At 50.5% G+C, this 16,649-nt stretch overlaps 1 protein-coding gene and 1 non-coding gene across 9 annotated transcripts in view; both read left to right on the top strand.

Moving 5' to 3' along the window:
- Positions 1–16,649, top strand: part of ATXN1 (ataxin 1) — a 396,156-nt gene that overhangs the window by 370,290 nt on the left and 9,217 nt on the right. For all 8 annotated transcript variants that reach the window (XM_030314798.1, XM_030314795.1, XM_030314794.1 and 5 more), the window contains one exon: positions 1,055–3,101. In XM_030314798.1, coding sequence (XP_030170658.1) covers positions 1,215–3,101 — 1,887 coding nt within the window. In that variant the 5' untranslated portion in view covers positions 1,055–1,214. The remainder of the gene's footprint in view (positions 1–1,054; positions 3,102–16,649) is intronic.
- Positions 16,384–16,509, top strand: LOC115515159. The gene has a single exon (XR_003969211.1). It is a non-coding gene; the product is annotated as a small nucleolar RNA SNORA40 (small nucleolar RNA).

Raw genomic sequence — 16,649 nt, forward strand, 5'->3', positions numbered from 1 at the left:
AATGGCGGGTTGGCCTTTTCCAAGGAGAAAGGGAGGGAGCTGGTGTGAAGAGACAATTCAGAGACTACATGGAAAGAGAGAGAGAGAGAGAGAAAGAAAGAAAGAAAGAAAGAAAGAAAGAAAGAAAGAAAGAATAACCGTCATGAAGGAGAAACCTTCAACGTAGCCTCCCTATTAGCGCACTTTTTTTGTGTGTGTAACCATAACCATATTCATTTTTTAACTGTCTCACAGATTTCTTTTGGCTTTCTGTTACCCTATGAGTAGCTGTACTGGGAATTCTTTGGAAACTTGTAGAGAACAAGATTATTTTTGGCTGCCTCTGCTGAGTTGGCATGTGGTATTGTGCATGTGCGCGAGGGAAGAGAGAGTGGCTTTGGACCAGAGTATGGACCCTGAGTCAGGCAGAACCTTTGAACCTTTGAGTAGGAGCCCCGGCAGGTGAGGCATCAGACCTTACACCTGAAGCTGACCCGGCACTACCCCCCCACACCCCCGACCTTACTCCTGAAGATGGCCTGAGACTCCCCACCCCGCCCCCCGCCCCCGACCTCCGCCAACCCCAGACCTTACACCTGAAGGTGGCCTGGGACCCCTCCCCCACTCCTCACCTGCCCCTTCCCAGCACCTGCATCTGAGGCTGACTTCCCCTAATGTCACCCTTCCTGTGGGCTTCTTTGGATTTCCCAGCAAGGCAAAGAAGAGGTAAAGAAGGGACCAGCATTTCTGAAAAGGAAATTTAAGAACCAAATCATCTCCCCTGTAAGAAGAAAAGAAAATAGGGAGAGAAGGTATTGAGAAACGCAGAGGGTCTTAGGGGAGCTGTTCATGCCATCAGAAGGTATCTGCTGTGAGGTTCTGACCTCCCGGTTATCCTCACGTCTACCTGATGTGCTCTCCAACGTGGCCAGTGTTTTCATGGGCTTTAATGCTGGGGCCCGTGATCAGGTTTTGGGGAATTCACGTGGAAGCCAGAGGCCTAGTCTCAGTCTGATGTTCTGATTTCCTTTCCCTCCTCTTCCCCTCGCCCCCCACCCTGTCTGCCTCTTCCCAGATTCCAGAGCTGCTGCGGGCCGATCGCACCCACGGGGAGATGATTCCTCATGAAGAGCCTGGATCCCCTACAGAAATCAAATGTGACTTTCCATGTATCAGACTAAAACCAGAGCCAGCCAGACAGTGAAACAGTCACCGTGGAGGGGGGACGGCGAAAAATGAAATCCAACCAAGAGCGGAGCAACGAATGCCTGCCTCCCAAGAAGCGCGAGATCCCCGCCACCAGCCGGCCTTCGGAGGAGAAGGCCGCCGCGGCGCCCAGCGACAACCACCGGGCGGAGGCCGTGGCATGGCTCCCCGGCAACCCGGGGGGCCGCGGCCACGGGGGCGGCAGGCACGGCCCGGCGGGGGCCCCGGTGGAGCTGGGTTTACAGCAGGGAATAGGTTTACACAAAGCGCTGTCCGCGGGGCTGGACTACTCCCCGCCCAGCGCGCCCAGGTCCGTGCCGGCGACCACCACGCTGCCCGCCGCGTACCCTCCCCCGCAGTCGGGGACGCCGGTGTCCCCCGTGCAGTACGCTCACCTGCCGCACACTTTCCAGTTCATCGGGTCCTCCCAGTACAGCGGGCCCTACGCCGGGTTCATCCCTTCGCAGCTGATCTCCCCGACGGCCAGCCCCGTCACCAGTGCCGTGGCCTCGGCCGCGGGGGCCACCACTCCATCCCAGCGCTCCCAGCTGGAAGCCTATTCCACTCTGCTGGCCAACATGGGCAGTCTGAGCCAAGCCTCGGGACACAAGGCTGAGCAGCAGCACCTGGGCAGGACGTCGGGGCTCGGCCCCCCGGGGTCCCCCCCTCCCACCCAGCAAAACCAGTACGTGCACATCTCCAGCTCTCCGCAGAGCGCCGGGCGCACGGCGTCCCCTCCGGCCATCCCCGTCCACCTGCACCCGCACCAGACGATGATCCCACACACGCTCACCCTGGGGCCCTCCCCCCAGGTCGTAGTGCAATACACCGACTCCGGCGGCCACTTCGTCCCGCGGGAGGCCGCCAAGAAAGCCGACAGCGGCAGGCTGCAGGCCATGCAGGCCAAGGAGCTCCTGAACGGCGAGATGGAGAAGGGCCGCAGGTACGGGGCCCCGAGCTCCGCCGACCTGGGCCTGGTGAAGGCCGGGAAGTCGCTTCCTCACCCGTACGAGTCCAGGCACGTGGTGGTGCACCCGAGCGCCGCGGACTACGGCGGTCGGGACTCCTCGGGGGTCCGGGCCTCTGTGATGGTCCTGCCCACCAGCAGCGCGCCCGCCGCCGACCTGGAGGTGCAGCCGGTCACGCACCGGGAGGCCTCGCCCTCCACCCTCAACGACAAAAGCGGCCTGCATCTAGGGAAGCCCGGGCACCGGTCCTACGCGCTGTCACCCCAACAGGCCCTGGGCCCCGAAGGCGTGAAGGCCGCCGCCGTCGCCACGCTGTCCCCCCACACGGTCATCCAGACCACGCACAGCGCCTCGGAGCCACTCCCGGTCGGACTGCCGGCCACCGCCTTCTACGCGGGGACACAAGCGCCGGTCATCGGCTACCTGAGCGGCCAGCAGCAGGCGATCACGTACGCCGGCAGCCTGCCCCAGCACCTGGTGATCCCCGGCACGCAGCCCCTGCTCATCCCGGTCGGCGGCGCCGACGTGGAGGGCTCGGGAGCCGCCCCCGCCATCGCCACGTCGTCGCCCCAGTTTGCGGCAGTGCCTCACACGTTCGTCACCACCGCCCTCCCCAAGAACGAGAACTTCAGCCCGGAGGCCCTGGCCACGCAGGCCGCCTACCCAGCCATGGTGCAGGCCCAGATCCACCTGCCCGTGGTGCAGTCCGTGGCGTCCCCCGCCGCCGCGCCCCCCACGCTGCCCCCCTACTTCATGAAAGGCTCCATCATCCAGTTGGCCAACGGGGAGCTGAAGAAGGTGGAGGACTTGAAGACAGAAGACTTCATCCAGAGCGCCGAGATCAGCAGCGACCTGAAGATCGACTCCAGCACCGTGGAGAGGATCGAGGACAGCCACCACCCGGGCGTGGCGGTGATACAGTTTGCCGTCGGGGAGCACCGAGCACAGGTAACCTTCACCCCCTCCCCCTGCGCGCCCGCGCGCGCGCGCACACACACAGTCATGCGGTCCTCCCTGGTTTCCCTGGCAACGTGAGCCTCTTCCAAGAGGCAGACTGCAACGGGCTGTGCGGAGAATTGAGGGTTTTCCTTCACCCCTAGACTCTGCAGGACCATCACCTTTCCCAGCCGGGTTCTAAGCCCCGACGCCCCAAGGCACTTGTTTGTAAGGAATTCACTTCTGTGCTCCTAGACGGGAGGGCTTAGGAAAGGTACCATCCTCCGGAAGATTAGAAAAATCACCCCTGGGCGTGTTTTTGTTTTTGTTTTTGTTTTTTATTCTGTAGTTTAGATGAGGAACCTTCAGTGAGAAACGCGGCCGGCAGGCTCAAGCCTTTCTAGGGGTCACTGTGCCCTTCTTCTCTGCCAGGAAAAGGCAGTGCTGGTCCGGGTGGGCACCTTAGACAGTCAGAGTCCCCACGTCCCATTCCAACATCCGTGTTTTAAAATGTTATTACTCTTTAGGTGTGGGGAGGCTGACAGATGGGGGGCACAGCCGCCACTGAAAGGTGGCTTGTTCTACTCGGATCCCAAGAAGATGGGCACGCCACATGGGGAATCGCCAGAGTCAGTCAGGAGGCAGGGGGGCGAGGAGGGAACATGGGCAAGAGCCTTTATTGTGGGAAGAAACGAGCAGGCTTAGGATTGGCTGGTGTGGATAATTTCAGGGGGCTCTGGGGCAGAGCTGCCCCTGGGTGTCTGCTATCTGGGCCTGGGGTGATTGGGGCAGGTGGATAGGGGCCCCGAGGTGAAAGCCCAGTAGAGGCGGTGGTTGGGGGTGTGGGTTTTTGGTTTGCATGTGAAGATGTCTCTCCCAGGCAAGGAATCAGCTAACCCTGGGAGGGGCATCCCCTCTAGAGGCAGCAAGCCTCCGAGATGTCAAAGCATCGGAAGGTCGAAAGTAAAAGGCACGGTTAACATAGTCCCAGAATCCCAGGTGATCTCCTGGGCTCGTAGTAAACAGGAAACCACCAGCAGTAAACGCAGTCGTGGTGAGTCGCGTTAAAGCCTGGAACTATTATTGACTCTCTTAATTTCCGTGGGCTCCTTCCGTGCACTCTTTTAAGTCTCTTGAATCACCTGAACACCTTTATTCCGTGGCCCATTGATATAAAGCACTGTCCAGGTGGCTTGGAGGCCAGCAGGTGTGGCCTCCAGGCTGGGAGCTTCCTCGGCCGTTGAGCCCAGATCTCCTGGAAATGTTTCCATTGAGGACTTTGAAAAACCCCAGAGGTGACAGCGCCTCCCTCACGTTTGAGTTGAAAATGGTCATAGTATAGCTGATATTTGGGACATTCAAAAATAAGAAATAAATAAATAAATAAATAAATAAATAAGACAAACTAATTCATGGTTTAAATTGTTTTGGGCAGACTTTTAAGAGATCAAGTTTTAGGGGAGGGGGGATTTTCGAGGGTTTTCCAGAAGGGCTTGGGAGTGACCAGATGTCAGGTCTCGCACAGTGTCAGGGGGCCTGCGATGCCAAGAGCTTTTAGCCCCCAAAGATTTCTTTCTTTATGGTACAGCGTCACTATAGGCTTACGGTCTTTGGTTCGGGACCAAGTAAGATGTCTCAAAGTTCAGATTAAAAAAAAAAAAAATGCAAAACAGCAGGACTTTTCTTTAAGCGGCGTCATTATTTTGAACTCCCTCCCCGTCTGTGGTTGCCGCTCTCTCCCTCCTGCCTATGTAGTGTTGGAGGTGGGCACTGGAAGGAAAAAATGAGTTGTCTTGTAACAGGCTCCAGGTGAAGCATGGAAATAAACAGGAATGCAAGTGAATGTGTTTTCTCATGGCACCTTTAGTCCTTAAAGCGTTACTGTGAACGGGGCAAGGCACAGGAAGAGGCGTTACTTGGAAATGCTCCTGGTTTGCATGTGAACCTCTTTCACCCCGAGAATACAGAACGGCTCCAGCCGTTCTCATGGCCAAGGGCTTCCCAGGCCTCTTTAGCTCTCGAATCAACCAGGCAGTTCTGGAGAGGAAGCATCTCTATGTTTTCCCTGCCCGATACTTTGCACAACGGACGCTCGCGTGATAGAGTCACCGGCTTCCCTGTGAGTCCCATTTCCTCCGGCAGCCAGACCACGGGTCTCTTTGCCTACACACGACCAAGGTGCAAATGAGGAGGTAGGAGATTTATCACGGCCTGTTCGCAGGTCTGTCCGGGCAGCCCCGCGCGGGGGTGTCGCGTGCCGGGAAGGGCCGCTGCCTGCTCAAAAGGGGGTTTGGTTTTTGAGCTGTAAAAACAAAAGTGCAAGGCCCCCGACGCAGCCAGTGATGTGTCGCTTTCCCCAGAAGCCTATCAGAAACAGGCTGACATCATCACTGCTAAAATACTCCACCAGCTGTGTTTGCCACTGGTGACAGGAGAGAATCAGAGAGAAAGCGAGAGGGGGGAAGGAGGAGGGGAGCCAGGGAAGTGATATCTGGGTGTAATTTACGTTCCAAAGGCCGAGAACTTTCCTCCCTCATCCGTGTGGCGCTGAGGATTGTTCTGCCCCCACCCAGGCCTGGAGGATCAGCGGTGTCTTCTCGACTGGCTAGAAATCACTAACGCTTGCACCCATGGGGAGATGTAGGAATGTGCAAATTGTTTAACTTAACTAGCAAAAAAAATCACCAAATTGATTGGGGAAGTGGTGGGAGGAGGGATGGTTTTCTACACCCCAGATGGATGGCTCCATGACTCCGGGCTTTCAATCCTGCGTGGAAGGGCTGCTTAACCTCAGACAGTCTACCACGAGCCTCCCCTTTGGACGCAGCGGGCCATGGTGGGGAAGGCCCGGGCCTGGTCGCCTACGAGACGTGTTGCTTTCCCCTTGAGCCATGGTTTTTCTCATCCCCGAGACAGGCAAATGATTCCTCGTACGAGGGGCCCACTCTCTTTCTGTGATCCTGGGCTTTTCTGCCTCACAGCTCAGAGCTTCTAGAAACTACCCACCTTGGCCGGACGAGCCAAAATCCACACGGGGACACTGAGGGCATCTCTGCTGACCTCGTGCTCGTAATCAGCACCAAGACCTCATGGGGACCAAACCAGCCCATGTGAAACTGAGAGGTTTCTCGTTTGGCTGATTATTTGGAGGAGCTGAACTAATTACTGTTGTAGCAAGACGCCCCCAGTGTCGTCTCCAGCTGAAGCTGCAAACGAGGCAGCGTAGGAGAAAAACACTGCTGCCTGTTTGTCCCTGTCCCCGCGGCTCTGCCATATCCAGCGTGGTCATTCTCTCTGCCCAGGCAGCATCTTTGCCCCCTGTGCCCAGCCCGCTGCCGTGGGAGAAGACAAAGGGAACTTCAGGTGCGATCCGGCCTCTCGGTGGCCACTCTGGGTCTCCTTCCTCATGTTCTGCAGCCCAGGTAGCACATTGCACCCCAGACAGGAGAGCCCCCCCCCCCCCGCTGCCCTCATGCTTGGTGATCCTGCATAACAGCCCCGGTTGGACGACAGAATCGCTTTCCTCGGGCCTCACTCCCAAATACAACCATCCACTTGAAAATCTTTTCCAGGATGGAGCCTGTAAGTCTGTGGCGAGTCCCAGAGGGGACCCCCAGCACTAGCGTGAGCCAGCGAGTTTCTTTAAGAGAATGGGGCGTCCTCTGCGTGGGAAGCAAGTTAGCTGGTGGGAAGATGCAGGATCTGCAGGTCAAAGTACCTGAGTCAGATCGGTCTTCCACTCCAACAATAGTGCAGGGACCTTGTGCACATTGGGCACAAGTGAGTGCACAGATACTTTATCGTGTATGTTGTCTCAGCCTTCCAGCCGGCTCTCGTGGTGGGAGGAATTAGGGTTGTTGTAAGGATTAAAGAAAACGTGTTCAAAGGAACCAGCACAATACGTAACGCCCAGCGGGCCCTTGAGAATATTACTGTCCCTCCCTTCTTCCAACTTATGTGGCTTTGGCCTGAGAAGCGAAAAGTTCGCTTTGGAAAAATAAATGAAAGGCTTCACACTCTGAAAACAATTTATGGGGCGCGCCTGGGTGGCTCAGTCAGTTCAAGCGTCCGACTTCGGCTCAGGTCATGATCTCGCGGTTCATGGGTTCGAGCCCCTCATCGGGCCCTGTGCTGACAGCTCGGAGCCTTGGATTCTGTGTCTCCCTCTCTTGCTCTGCGCCTCCCCCGCTCATGCTCTGTCTCTGTCTCTCAAAAATAAATAAATGTTAAAAACTTAAAAATAAAATAAAAAGAATTTATGGAAGGGGAGGCAGCCTAGAAAAAGTCCAGAAAGAAGGGTGACGTTCTCTTAACACGCGCAATAAGCTATTTTTACCCTGCCTGTATTCCTGGGGTGTATTCCCATGAGTGGCCCCCCTGAGCACCCTACCACAATTCCTCCAAGGAAGCCTAAATGACCTGCTAGCTAGTATAGAGACCAACTGTATTTTTCTGAGCATGAGCTAGACTGGAGGGATGCATTGGTGGCCCCGCCATCCACGCAGTAACAGACCCAGAAATGGAGGACCCAGAATACCTCTCTTCTGCCAGGTGCCCGCTGGGGGAGCCCCTGCCCAGGACGGCCCCTCCCGGGGAGGCTTCCGGTTCCATCTGGCAAATGTGTTCTGTCCGTGAGCAGTCTCCCCACACCCCTGTCTCGGGCTGCCCAGGCTCAACTTTGCTAAAGAGGGACATAAAACTGGCACAAAGGAACTGTAGTAAATTTTATTTAATTTTTTTAACGTTTATTTATTTTTGAGAGAGAGAGAGAGAGAGAAAGAGAGTGAGCTGGGGAGAAGCAGAGAGAGAGGGAGACACGGAATCCAAAAGCAGGCTCCAGGCTCCGAGCCATCAGCACAGAGCCCGACGCGGGGCTCGAACTCATGGACCGCGAGATCATGACCTGAGCCGAAGTCGGACGCTTAACCATCTGAGCCACCCAGGCACCCCTCATTCCACTGTTTCTAAGTTGACGGCTGTGTTGTGTAGCATTGTGCTTTAATGGATTAGCTGGTGCCTAAAAATCGCCAGGGCCCTTGTGCGAACAGCACAGAAGTCTGCCGAGTCCCCCTAGCAGCCAAGGCAAGCCGACCCGCCAACATTTCACGTGTGGGGCTTGGTGGGAATGAATCCTAATGTATCAAAAAAATAGATAGCGACCGCCCTGTGTGCCAAAGCCTGGAGCTGGACCTGTGGTCCGGTTATTGGTGCTAATCCTCCTCTCTGCGTGAGTGCCAGAAAGGCTCCGGCAGAGAAATAGCATCAAACCACAATTTGTTTATGTGTCTGCGTCCCCTTTAAAAAAAAAAAAAAAAAAGGAAGGAAAAATGCTCTCCTTTAGCCTATGCGTGATATCAGTGCCCCCAACCAGGTGGTCTTACGTATATTTTTGTTTTTTAAATTTTTTTTTTTCAACGTTTATTTATTTTTGGGACAGAGAGAGACAGAGCGTGAACGGGGGAGGGGCAGAGAGAGAGGGAGACACAGAGTCGGAAACAGGCTCCAGGCTCCGAGCCATCAGCCCAGAGCCCGACGCGGGGCTCGAACTCACGGACCGCGAGATCGTGACCTGGCTGAAGCCGGACGCTTAACCGACTGCGCCACCCAGGCGCCCCTAGTCTTACGTATATTTTTGAAGCAGCCTCTCGTTGTTGCTTATAGCCGGTTTTTAATTAATTAGGCTTTATTGTTGAAAGTAGTTTTAAGTTTGGGGGGGAGGGTAGAGCAGAAAGTACACGGATTCCCAGACACGTAGTTTCCCCTGTTATTAAAATCTTGCTTCTACGTAGTACATTGGTTACGGTAGTCGAGCCAGTGTTGATACGTGATTATGAACCTACGTCAGTAGCTTTCACGAAGGCTCACTCTTTGTGCTCTGCATTCTGTGGTTTTGGCAAATACCTAATGTCATGTATTCGGCATTCCTGTGTCATCCAGAGTAGTTTCGCTGCCCCCAAAATCTATGTTTCACCTATGCGTGCTCCCGGTCTCCACCCCCGTCCTGGAGCCCTGACAACCACTGACCTTTTCACACGTCTGTAGTTCTGCCTTTTCCAGAATGTCATATAGCTGGAATCACACAGTATGTAGCCTTTCAGACTGGCTTCTTTCCCTCGGCAATACGCATTTAAGGTTCTTCTGTGTCTTTTAGTGGCTTTGATGCGGCATTTCTTTTTAGCCCTGAATGACATGTTGTTTTCCTAAGGCACGCTTTTTAAGACCCCGGGGGGGGGGGGAGGGGCAAGTGGGATAGAATCTGTCACCCCAGTGACCTGTTGAGTCAGATCCTAAAGGGGCCTCCCCCGCAGAGGAGGCTCTGGGAGTCAGGCTGCAGGGTATGAGAAGAACCCAACGTATCATTCAGGATTTGTGTCTGGGGGTGTCTCTGAACCAGGGTGTGGGTTTACTGAAAACCCTGCAATGTTTCCACCAAAGCCTGAGTCAGGTTCCGTGTTTAATGCGATTAAATGTTTAAATAGGACACTCGAGGGGTGCCTGGGTGGCTCAGTCGGTTAAGCGTCCGACTTCAGCTCAGGTCACGATCTCGCGGTCCGTGGGTTCGAGCCCTGCGTCAGGCTCTGGGCTGACGGCTCGGAGCCTGGAGCCTGCTTCCGATTCTGTGTCTCCCTCTCTCTCTGCCCCTCCCCCGTTCATGCTCTGTCTCTCTCTGTCTCAAAAATAAATAAACGTTAAAAAAAAATTAAAAAATAAATAAAAAAATAAAAATAAATAGAACACTCGATATTCTTCCACTCGACTGAAGAGTTGTGACTGCTTTTATTAGTGATTTTTAAACACCGAAATAAGTGGGTCTCTCACTTAGCCCTGCTAAGTGGATCATCACTCCAGCGTTTTCTGATTTTTCTAGAGGTTGAGAATGTAGGTAGTCACGCACACTGGCCTTCAAGGAAAGTAGATGGGCGCTTTTTTTTTTTTTTCCTGCTGGTAAAACAGGATCGAGAATTTCACTTGTGCACGAAGTTGGCGAGTCCCAGTGCAATAATTTCACCCAAAGCAAGACATGTTCGTGGAAGCCCAGCCTCTGAGAGATCTCATTGATCCCGGGTATCGGCGGAGTTTGGGCCAGTGCCAGGCAAAAATGTTTTGTAAAACAGATGTCCTTCACATTTGTGAAGACAGGGAATTCTTGTGGAGGAAAGGGGAGACATATTTAAACAACAGACGTTTTGTTTTCTTTATATCTTGTTTTTGGTGATATGTACATATGTGTGTATATAGACAGAGCACCAATCTAAGATAGAAAGAGACAACCGAACGGCATAAATATGCAGCTCTGCATGCAGTGTTTAGATGCACTGGTAGTTGACTAAGTAGTTAAAGGAATTTTATTACACTTACACACAGAGGAGCTAAAAATGATCTTCAAAAGCCAGTCATTAGCCGGACCAGGAAGGTGACGTTGAATAAATACTCATCAGCCCAGAAGTGAGGCTGCGTTGCCTCCCTGTCTCGATTCGCCCATCCTGAACAGAAATCGGAGGGGATTGTTTTAGAGGTTGGTTGGAGGGGGCTGAAGAGGTGGGGGGGAGCGAGCAAAGGGGTGTGCCTGCCGCAGCAGGAGGAGGGCAGGAAAGGGTGGGAGAGGATGAGAGGTAACTGGCCCCTAAAAAGGAGGGTGCTGGCTACAAGGCCTCCAGACATGAAAGGCAGAGGGGCCTCAAGCTGACATAGGACAAAAGCTATTCATGGTCACATTTTATCCTGCAGACCGCTCAAAGTGTTTGGGAAAGAATGTATTTATGGGTTGAAAAAAAATGGGCTGTGGCGAGCTGCCAGAAGTTATGTAACGTGCTTCGGTTGTATATGACACTGCCCTCCTGAATATAGTTTCGTTGGGGTTTAATCAGAGACCGTTTGCACCCCGACATGATCATCAAATGAATTAGTGATCGTTAGCCCCTCTGAAAGAGCAAAAGGGAACCCAAGAGTGGAGAGAAGGTAACTGAAGTATGATTCGGTGAGGTCATGACCAGCCTGACAGGGGAGTGATGAGTTAAGGCAGCTATCGCTCAGCCCAGAAAGCTGCCTGTTCAGCGGGGAGCCAGACCCAGGGAAGGTTCTGCTCCTCTCCCTGGGGAGGACGAAAGTCCAATTTAGTCCCAGCTGGTGAAAACAAGCAAGGTCAGGCAGAGCCTTTCAGTGTCTAAACATTGACCTCTGTTGGCCAGCGGTGGCATTGCAGTGTTTTTACACACGGGAAGCAAACAGGGGGTGCTGAACATGCCAGAAAGTATCCCACACTCTGGGGATAGAACAATTGAGCAAAACAGGCAACATCTCAGCACCCCCCTCCAGAGCATATGGTCTTAAGGGGTCCTGGGGGAATCGGTAAAACAGGCAAACAAATGTATAAGCAAATTTGTATTTTGTTTTTATTTATTTTTTAATTTTTTAACGTTTATTTATTATTGAGAGAGAGAGAGAGAGAGAGAGCATTAGCGGAGAAGAGGCAGAGAGAGAGGGGGAGACACAGAATCTGAAGCAGGCTCCAGGCTCTGAGCTGTCAGCACAGAGCCCAACATGGGGCTTAAACTCACAGACTGCAAGATCATGACCTGAGCTGAAGCCGGACTCTCAACCGACTGAGCCGCCCAGGCGCCCCATCAGCAAATTTTTTTAACTAATGCATCAAAAGATAAGAAGTGATAGGAAAAAAAATAAGACAGCCCAGAGAGGGTACGGATACTAGGGACGGAGGGTCATTACTTTAAATAATGGTCAGTGAAGCTGTCTCTGAAAAGGGGAATGGAAGACCATGGTCCACAGGGCAGAAAGGACTCCACATGGAGGGAACATCCAATGCCCAGACCCAGATGCTCAAGTGTCTTTAGAGTTAAAGGATCAACAAGGAGACAAGTGTCGCTATAGTGCAGTGAGTAGGGGCAGGGGCACACGCAGGCCACGTTGGGCTCGTCATGGCAGCTTTTTCTGCCAGGGAGAAGCTGGCTTGGCCAAGGCAGTGGTGGTGGAGGCAGTAAGAAATGGTCTCGTTCTGCATATATTTGGAAGAGGGAACCAAGAGGATTTGCTTGTAATTTGGAGGTGTGCCATGTGCTAAAGAGCCCAGCACATTGTGACTCCCAGGCCTTTGACTTGAACCCCTGGAAGATCGGGATGCCATTCACGGAGAGGGGGAAGAACAGAGCAGGCGCCATTGGGCAGGGGCACATCAGGAGGTCTATCTTGGACACGTAAAGCTTGAGTGGCCCGTAGACACCCAAGTGGACGCCATCAGCTAACATGGTTGCCATTATCCAACTACGCCCTTGTGAAGTTACTTGTTTCATGTGCACGTCCTGCCTCCCCACTGAAGGCGAGAACTGGATCTTTAACCCCAGGAACTCTTCTCCAGTCCTGAACACTTAGCAGGGGCTCTGGGTTACGTAGTGAACGTGACTGCAACCTCTGGAGTGTGAATCCTTGATCAGTAATATTTTGAAGCTCTTGGTACCATAGGGAAGACCCACATGGGTCTCCAGGGCAAGCAGTTCACATAGTCGTTGTTCTGGTTTAAAGTAACATCATGTCACCGAATCCCACCATCTATGTTTCATATGGAAACCAGTACCTGTTGGCAATGGCGGCGTGCTTTGAGGTAAATAATGCTCTTTGTCAAGGGAATTTCAAGCAGGTAGACCTTCCCACGTGTATTCTCATGGAAAAATCCCTTGGTGTGATTTCTTCAGGAACTATTAATGATCAGTTAACCTTTAAGGATGCTTACATCCTTCTGACAAACCCAATTATGCAATAAGAATAGGTTTGTTATGAATACTGTAGTGTGCTTATTTGAGATATGTGCAACAAGAGTTTGACTTTCACCAAAGAGAGAGAAAATTCTTATTTTAGGGCACATATATGCAGACAAAAAAAATGCATTATCTAGATAATTCAGTCTATGTAATTAGTGAGGATAAATCTTAGTGAGGATAAGTAATTAGTAATTAGTAAGGACAAAAAGAACATTTGGCCTAAGCCATGCAAGTCCACTGCTTACAATGATCAGATTATCGAATAGCCTTTTTTTTAAAAAATATTTATTTATTTTTAAGAGACAAAGTGCGAGTGGGGAAGGGACAGAGACAGAGAGAGAGAGAGAGAGGGAGGGAGGGAGACACAGAATCCGAAGGTGGCTCCAGGCTCTGAGCTGTCAGCACAGAGCCAGATGCGATACGGGGCTCGAACGCACCAGCTGTGAGATCATGACCTGAGCCAAAGTTGGACGCTTAACTGACCGAGCCGCTCAGACACCCCTATTGAATAGTCTTTCTCCCCTAATTTGCGTAGACCCGGCTGAGGATGGGCGATGTGGCATCTTTTCCCAGGATAGCAGAGCTTCTCTGGGAAGAGCCAAAGCCAGAATTTAGGAGGAAGGGACCAAGAGCAAGCCTTTGAAGGGGTAGAGAAGATTTTCCCAAACCTATCCAGTTAGAAATAAATTCTATTATCATCAGCCCTTTAGTCCACATCTCAAATATTCTCCTCTCTCCTCCTCTCTTTTCTTACATGAGTTTTTAGGTTAGGCTGTTCAAGTTATAGACCACGTTGCAGCATTTAATTCTAAGACTTGCCTTTGGAGTTTTGAGATGAAAGAGTAATGAAGGGCTTTCAAAATGCCCCCAAACATTACGGTGTGTATAATGGGAAGCATATGGATCTGCGTCATAGCTGTTGGAATCGTCAGTGATGTTACCTCTTATAAAGGCCTTGAAGACAAGCTCTTCTTAAAAATTAGTCAACAGATACTTGGTAACGTGTAGACGTTTGCAGTGAGATTGGTTTACGCGTAGACAATAAATGTTATATTCAGAATATGAACTCTTGGCTGCTCTGAGGAGTTTTTAGAATGTGGCTCCCACACCAGGAACCTGTCCATTAGTAGATGTTGGGCTGTCTGTCAGCAAGGAGACAGACTCCACCCAGTAGAAGGGATCATCTAGGAAAAGGCAAAGCCAAAAAAGAGGCCATTGTGTTTAGAAATAGGATTTATGATATTAGGAACATCACATTACCTCCGACTGGTGTTAGGCAGAGATAAGCAAATACGTTCTTTTTTTAAAATATATACATACATACACACACACACACACACATATATAATTTATATAGAATATATGTTATATAAATTTATTGTCAAATTGGTTTCCATACAACACCCAGTGCTCATCCCAACAGGAAACAAATAGATTCTTATGAGGTATTTACACTTGAGAACGTTGTTTCTGTGACTTTCAGTTGCAGCTAAAGAATCCCCACTTGAGGGGCACCTGGGTGGCTCCGTCGGTTAAGCGTCCGACTTCGGCTCAGGTCGTGATCTCACACTTCGTGAGTTTGAGCCCCGCGTCGGGCTCTGTGCTGACAGCTCGGAGCCTGCAGCCTGCTTCGGATTCTGTGTCTCCCTCTCCCTCTGCCTCTCCCCTGCTTGTGCTCTGTCTCTCCCTCTCTCTCTCAAAAATAAATAAACTTAAAAAAATGTTTTTTAAAGAATCCCCACTTGAAGCAGGATTTGTTCCTTCTGGATGATGTTAACGCCCTAAGAGGTTTGGGATGGGATTTATGGAGCCAGCTCCAAGAGGGTCCTTCCCATTTGGAACTCAGTGGGCGTCCTGATATGATACTGTAACTTGTAGGTATATTTGTACATACATATATGCAAATATACATGTGTGCGTGATGTAATGCAATTCTGTAAGTGAATAGCAGCCTCATCACCCACTTATGTAGGGAGACTAGAATTGTATGAGTAGATATAAGGCCCCCAGTACTTCACAATTTTCTGAATGATGAAATAAACCCATGATTTATTTCATGCCATTGGATCTTATTTATTTCAAGTAAACATTTAGCACTGTTGCGGGGCGTGGGAATGTTAAATTCCTCTCTTTTAGTGGGACTATAATAGCTTTGTTCACAGGGGCAGAAGTCGGGAGCATACGAAAAGAAAATGGGTTTGGAGGGCCAAAGACTGGGATTAAATCACTATTCCATGATCTTACAGCTAGGATGTTAGGCAAGTGATCTAATCTGTTGGAGATATAGTTTCTTATTTGTAAAATCGGAACAATAGTACCTTTTTTCACTAGTCTATTGTGAGCATAAACAAAGTATTTTTTGTGAAGTCCGTACCTAAATGTTTGACAGGTAGTGGACATTCAAGAATCTTTCGCTCTCTTTACATTATTAAAATAGCCCAGAACAATGAAGTTTCCCCCCCCCCGATAATATGCACATTTATATGGGCTCCTGTTCACACGCACGCTATAGTAATAAGCTTGCATGTAAATTCACTCCAGTTGTCCCCTCTATAAATACTATGCCTTTTATGGAGCAAATAAAGTATATCCCTTAATAAGTGTGTGTAGAACCAGATAAATCGTAGTTATCAAAAAAGATTAGATAAACTAGAAAGCCACAATCCATATAAATTACATGGAAATGTGCTACTTTGGAGGTTTGGGGATATTTCATTATTTTTTAAGTTTATTTATTTATTTTAAGAGAGAGAGAGAGAGAGAGAGAGAGAGAGAGAGAGAATCCCAAGCAGGCTCTGCACTGTCAGCACAGAGCCTGACACGGGCTCAAACTCACAAACCATGAGCTCATGACCTGAGCCAAAATCAAGAGTCAGAAGCTTAACCAACTGAGCCACCCAGGCGCCCCTAGGTTTGGGGGGTATTTTAATTACTTATGTGTTTGTGTATGTGTGCCTGTGTATAAAATTCAACAGAATGTTTTTAATATTATTACAGTCAATATTATTTTGACTTACCTCCATCTATCATTTTCATTGTTCTTCCTTCTTCCCTGCATCTGCAAACTTCCACCTAGATTGATTTTTTTCCTCTACCTAACGAATACTCCGTAGCATTTTCTTTAGTGCAGATCTCTGGTGGTGAATTCTCTTAATTACTATTCATCTGGAAAATGTCTTTATTTTGCCTTCATTCCTGAGGGATCCTTTTGCTCAATATAGAATACTTGGTTGGCAATTCTTTTTCTTTAGTGCTGTAAGGATATTCCATTGTCTTCTGGACAAAACAGTTCCATTTTTTTGTCAGTAACTTTTTCATTTAAGGAATTTCACGTGATTCCTCCCACTGTCAGTCATCTTAGTTCTTCCAAAGTCGGAATCACAATCTTCAAAATAGCCATTTTAAAAGGAACTTGTGTTCAGTCCACAATTGTCACTTTCACTGCCAAGTTCTTTCGGTTGGGCTTTTCTGATCTCCGCTTGAATATGAGCACACGTCAAAAATCCCCCACCTGTAATCTTTGCACTTGATGTTGGGCTTGCTTAGCTCATAGACAAAGACTCAGACAAGTGGGAAAAACAAATCCTCTTTTACAACCCAGAACTCATCGTTGAATGTGAGTTTTGATACAGCTAAGAAGGAACATGATACTTAAAATAGTCCCTTGGGGCGCCTGGGGGCTCAGTTGGTTAAGCGTCAGACTTCGGCTCAGGTCATGATCTCACGGTCTGTGGGTTCAAGCTCCGCATCGGGCTCTGTACTGACAGCTCAGAGCCTGGAGCCTGCT

This window comes from Lynx canadensis, chromosome B2, assembly GCF_007474595.2.
Source record: "Lynx canadensis isolate LIC74 chromosome B2, mLynCan4.pri.v2, whole genome shotgun sequence".
In the NCBI taxonomy this organism is placed as follows: Eukaryota; Metazoa; Chordata; class Mammalia; order Carnivora; family Felidae; genus Lynx; species Lynx canadensis.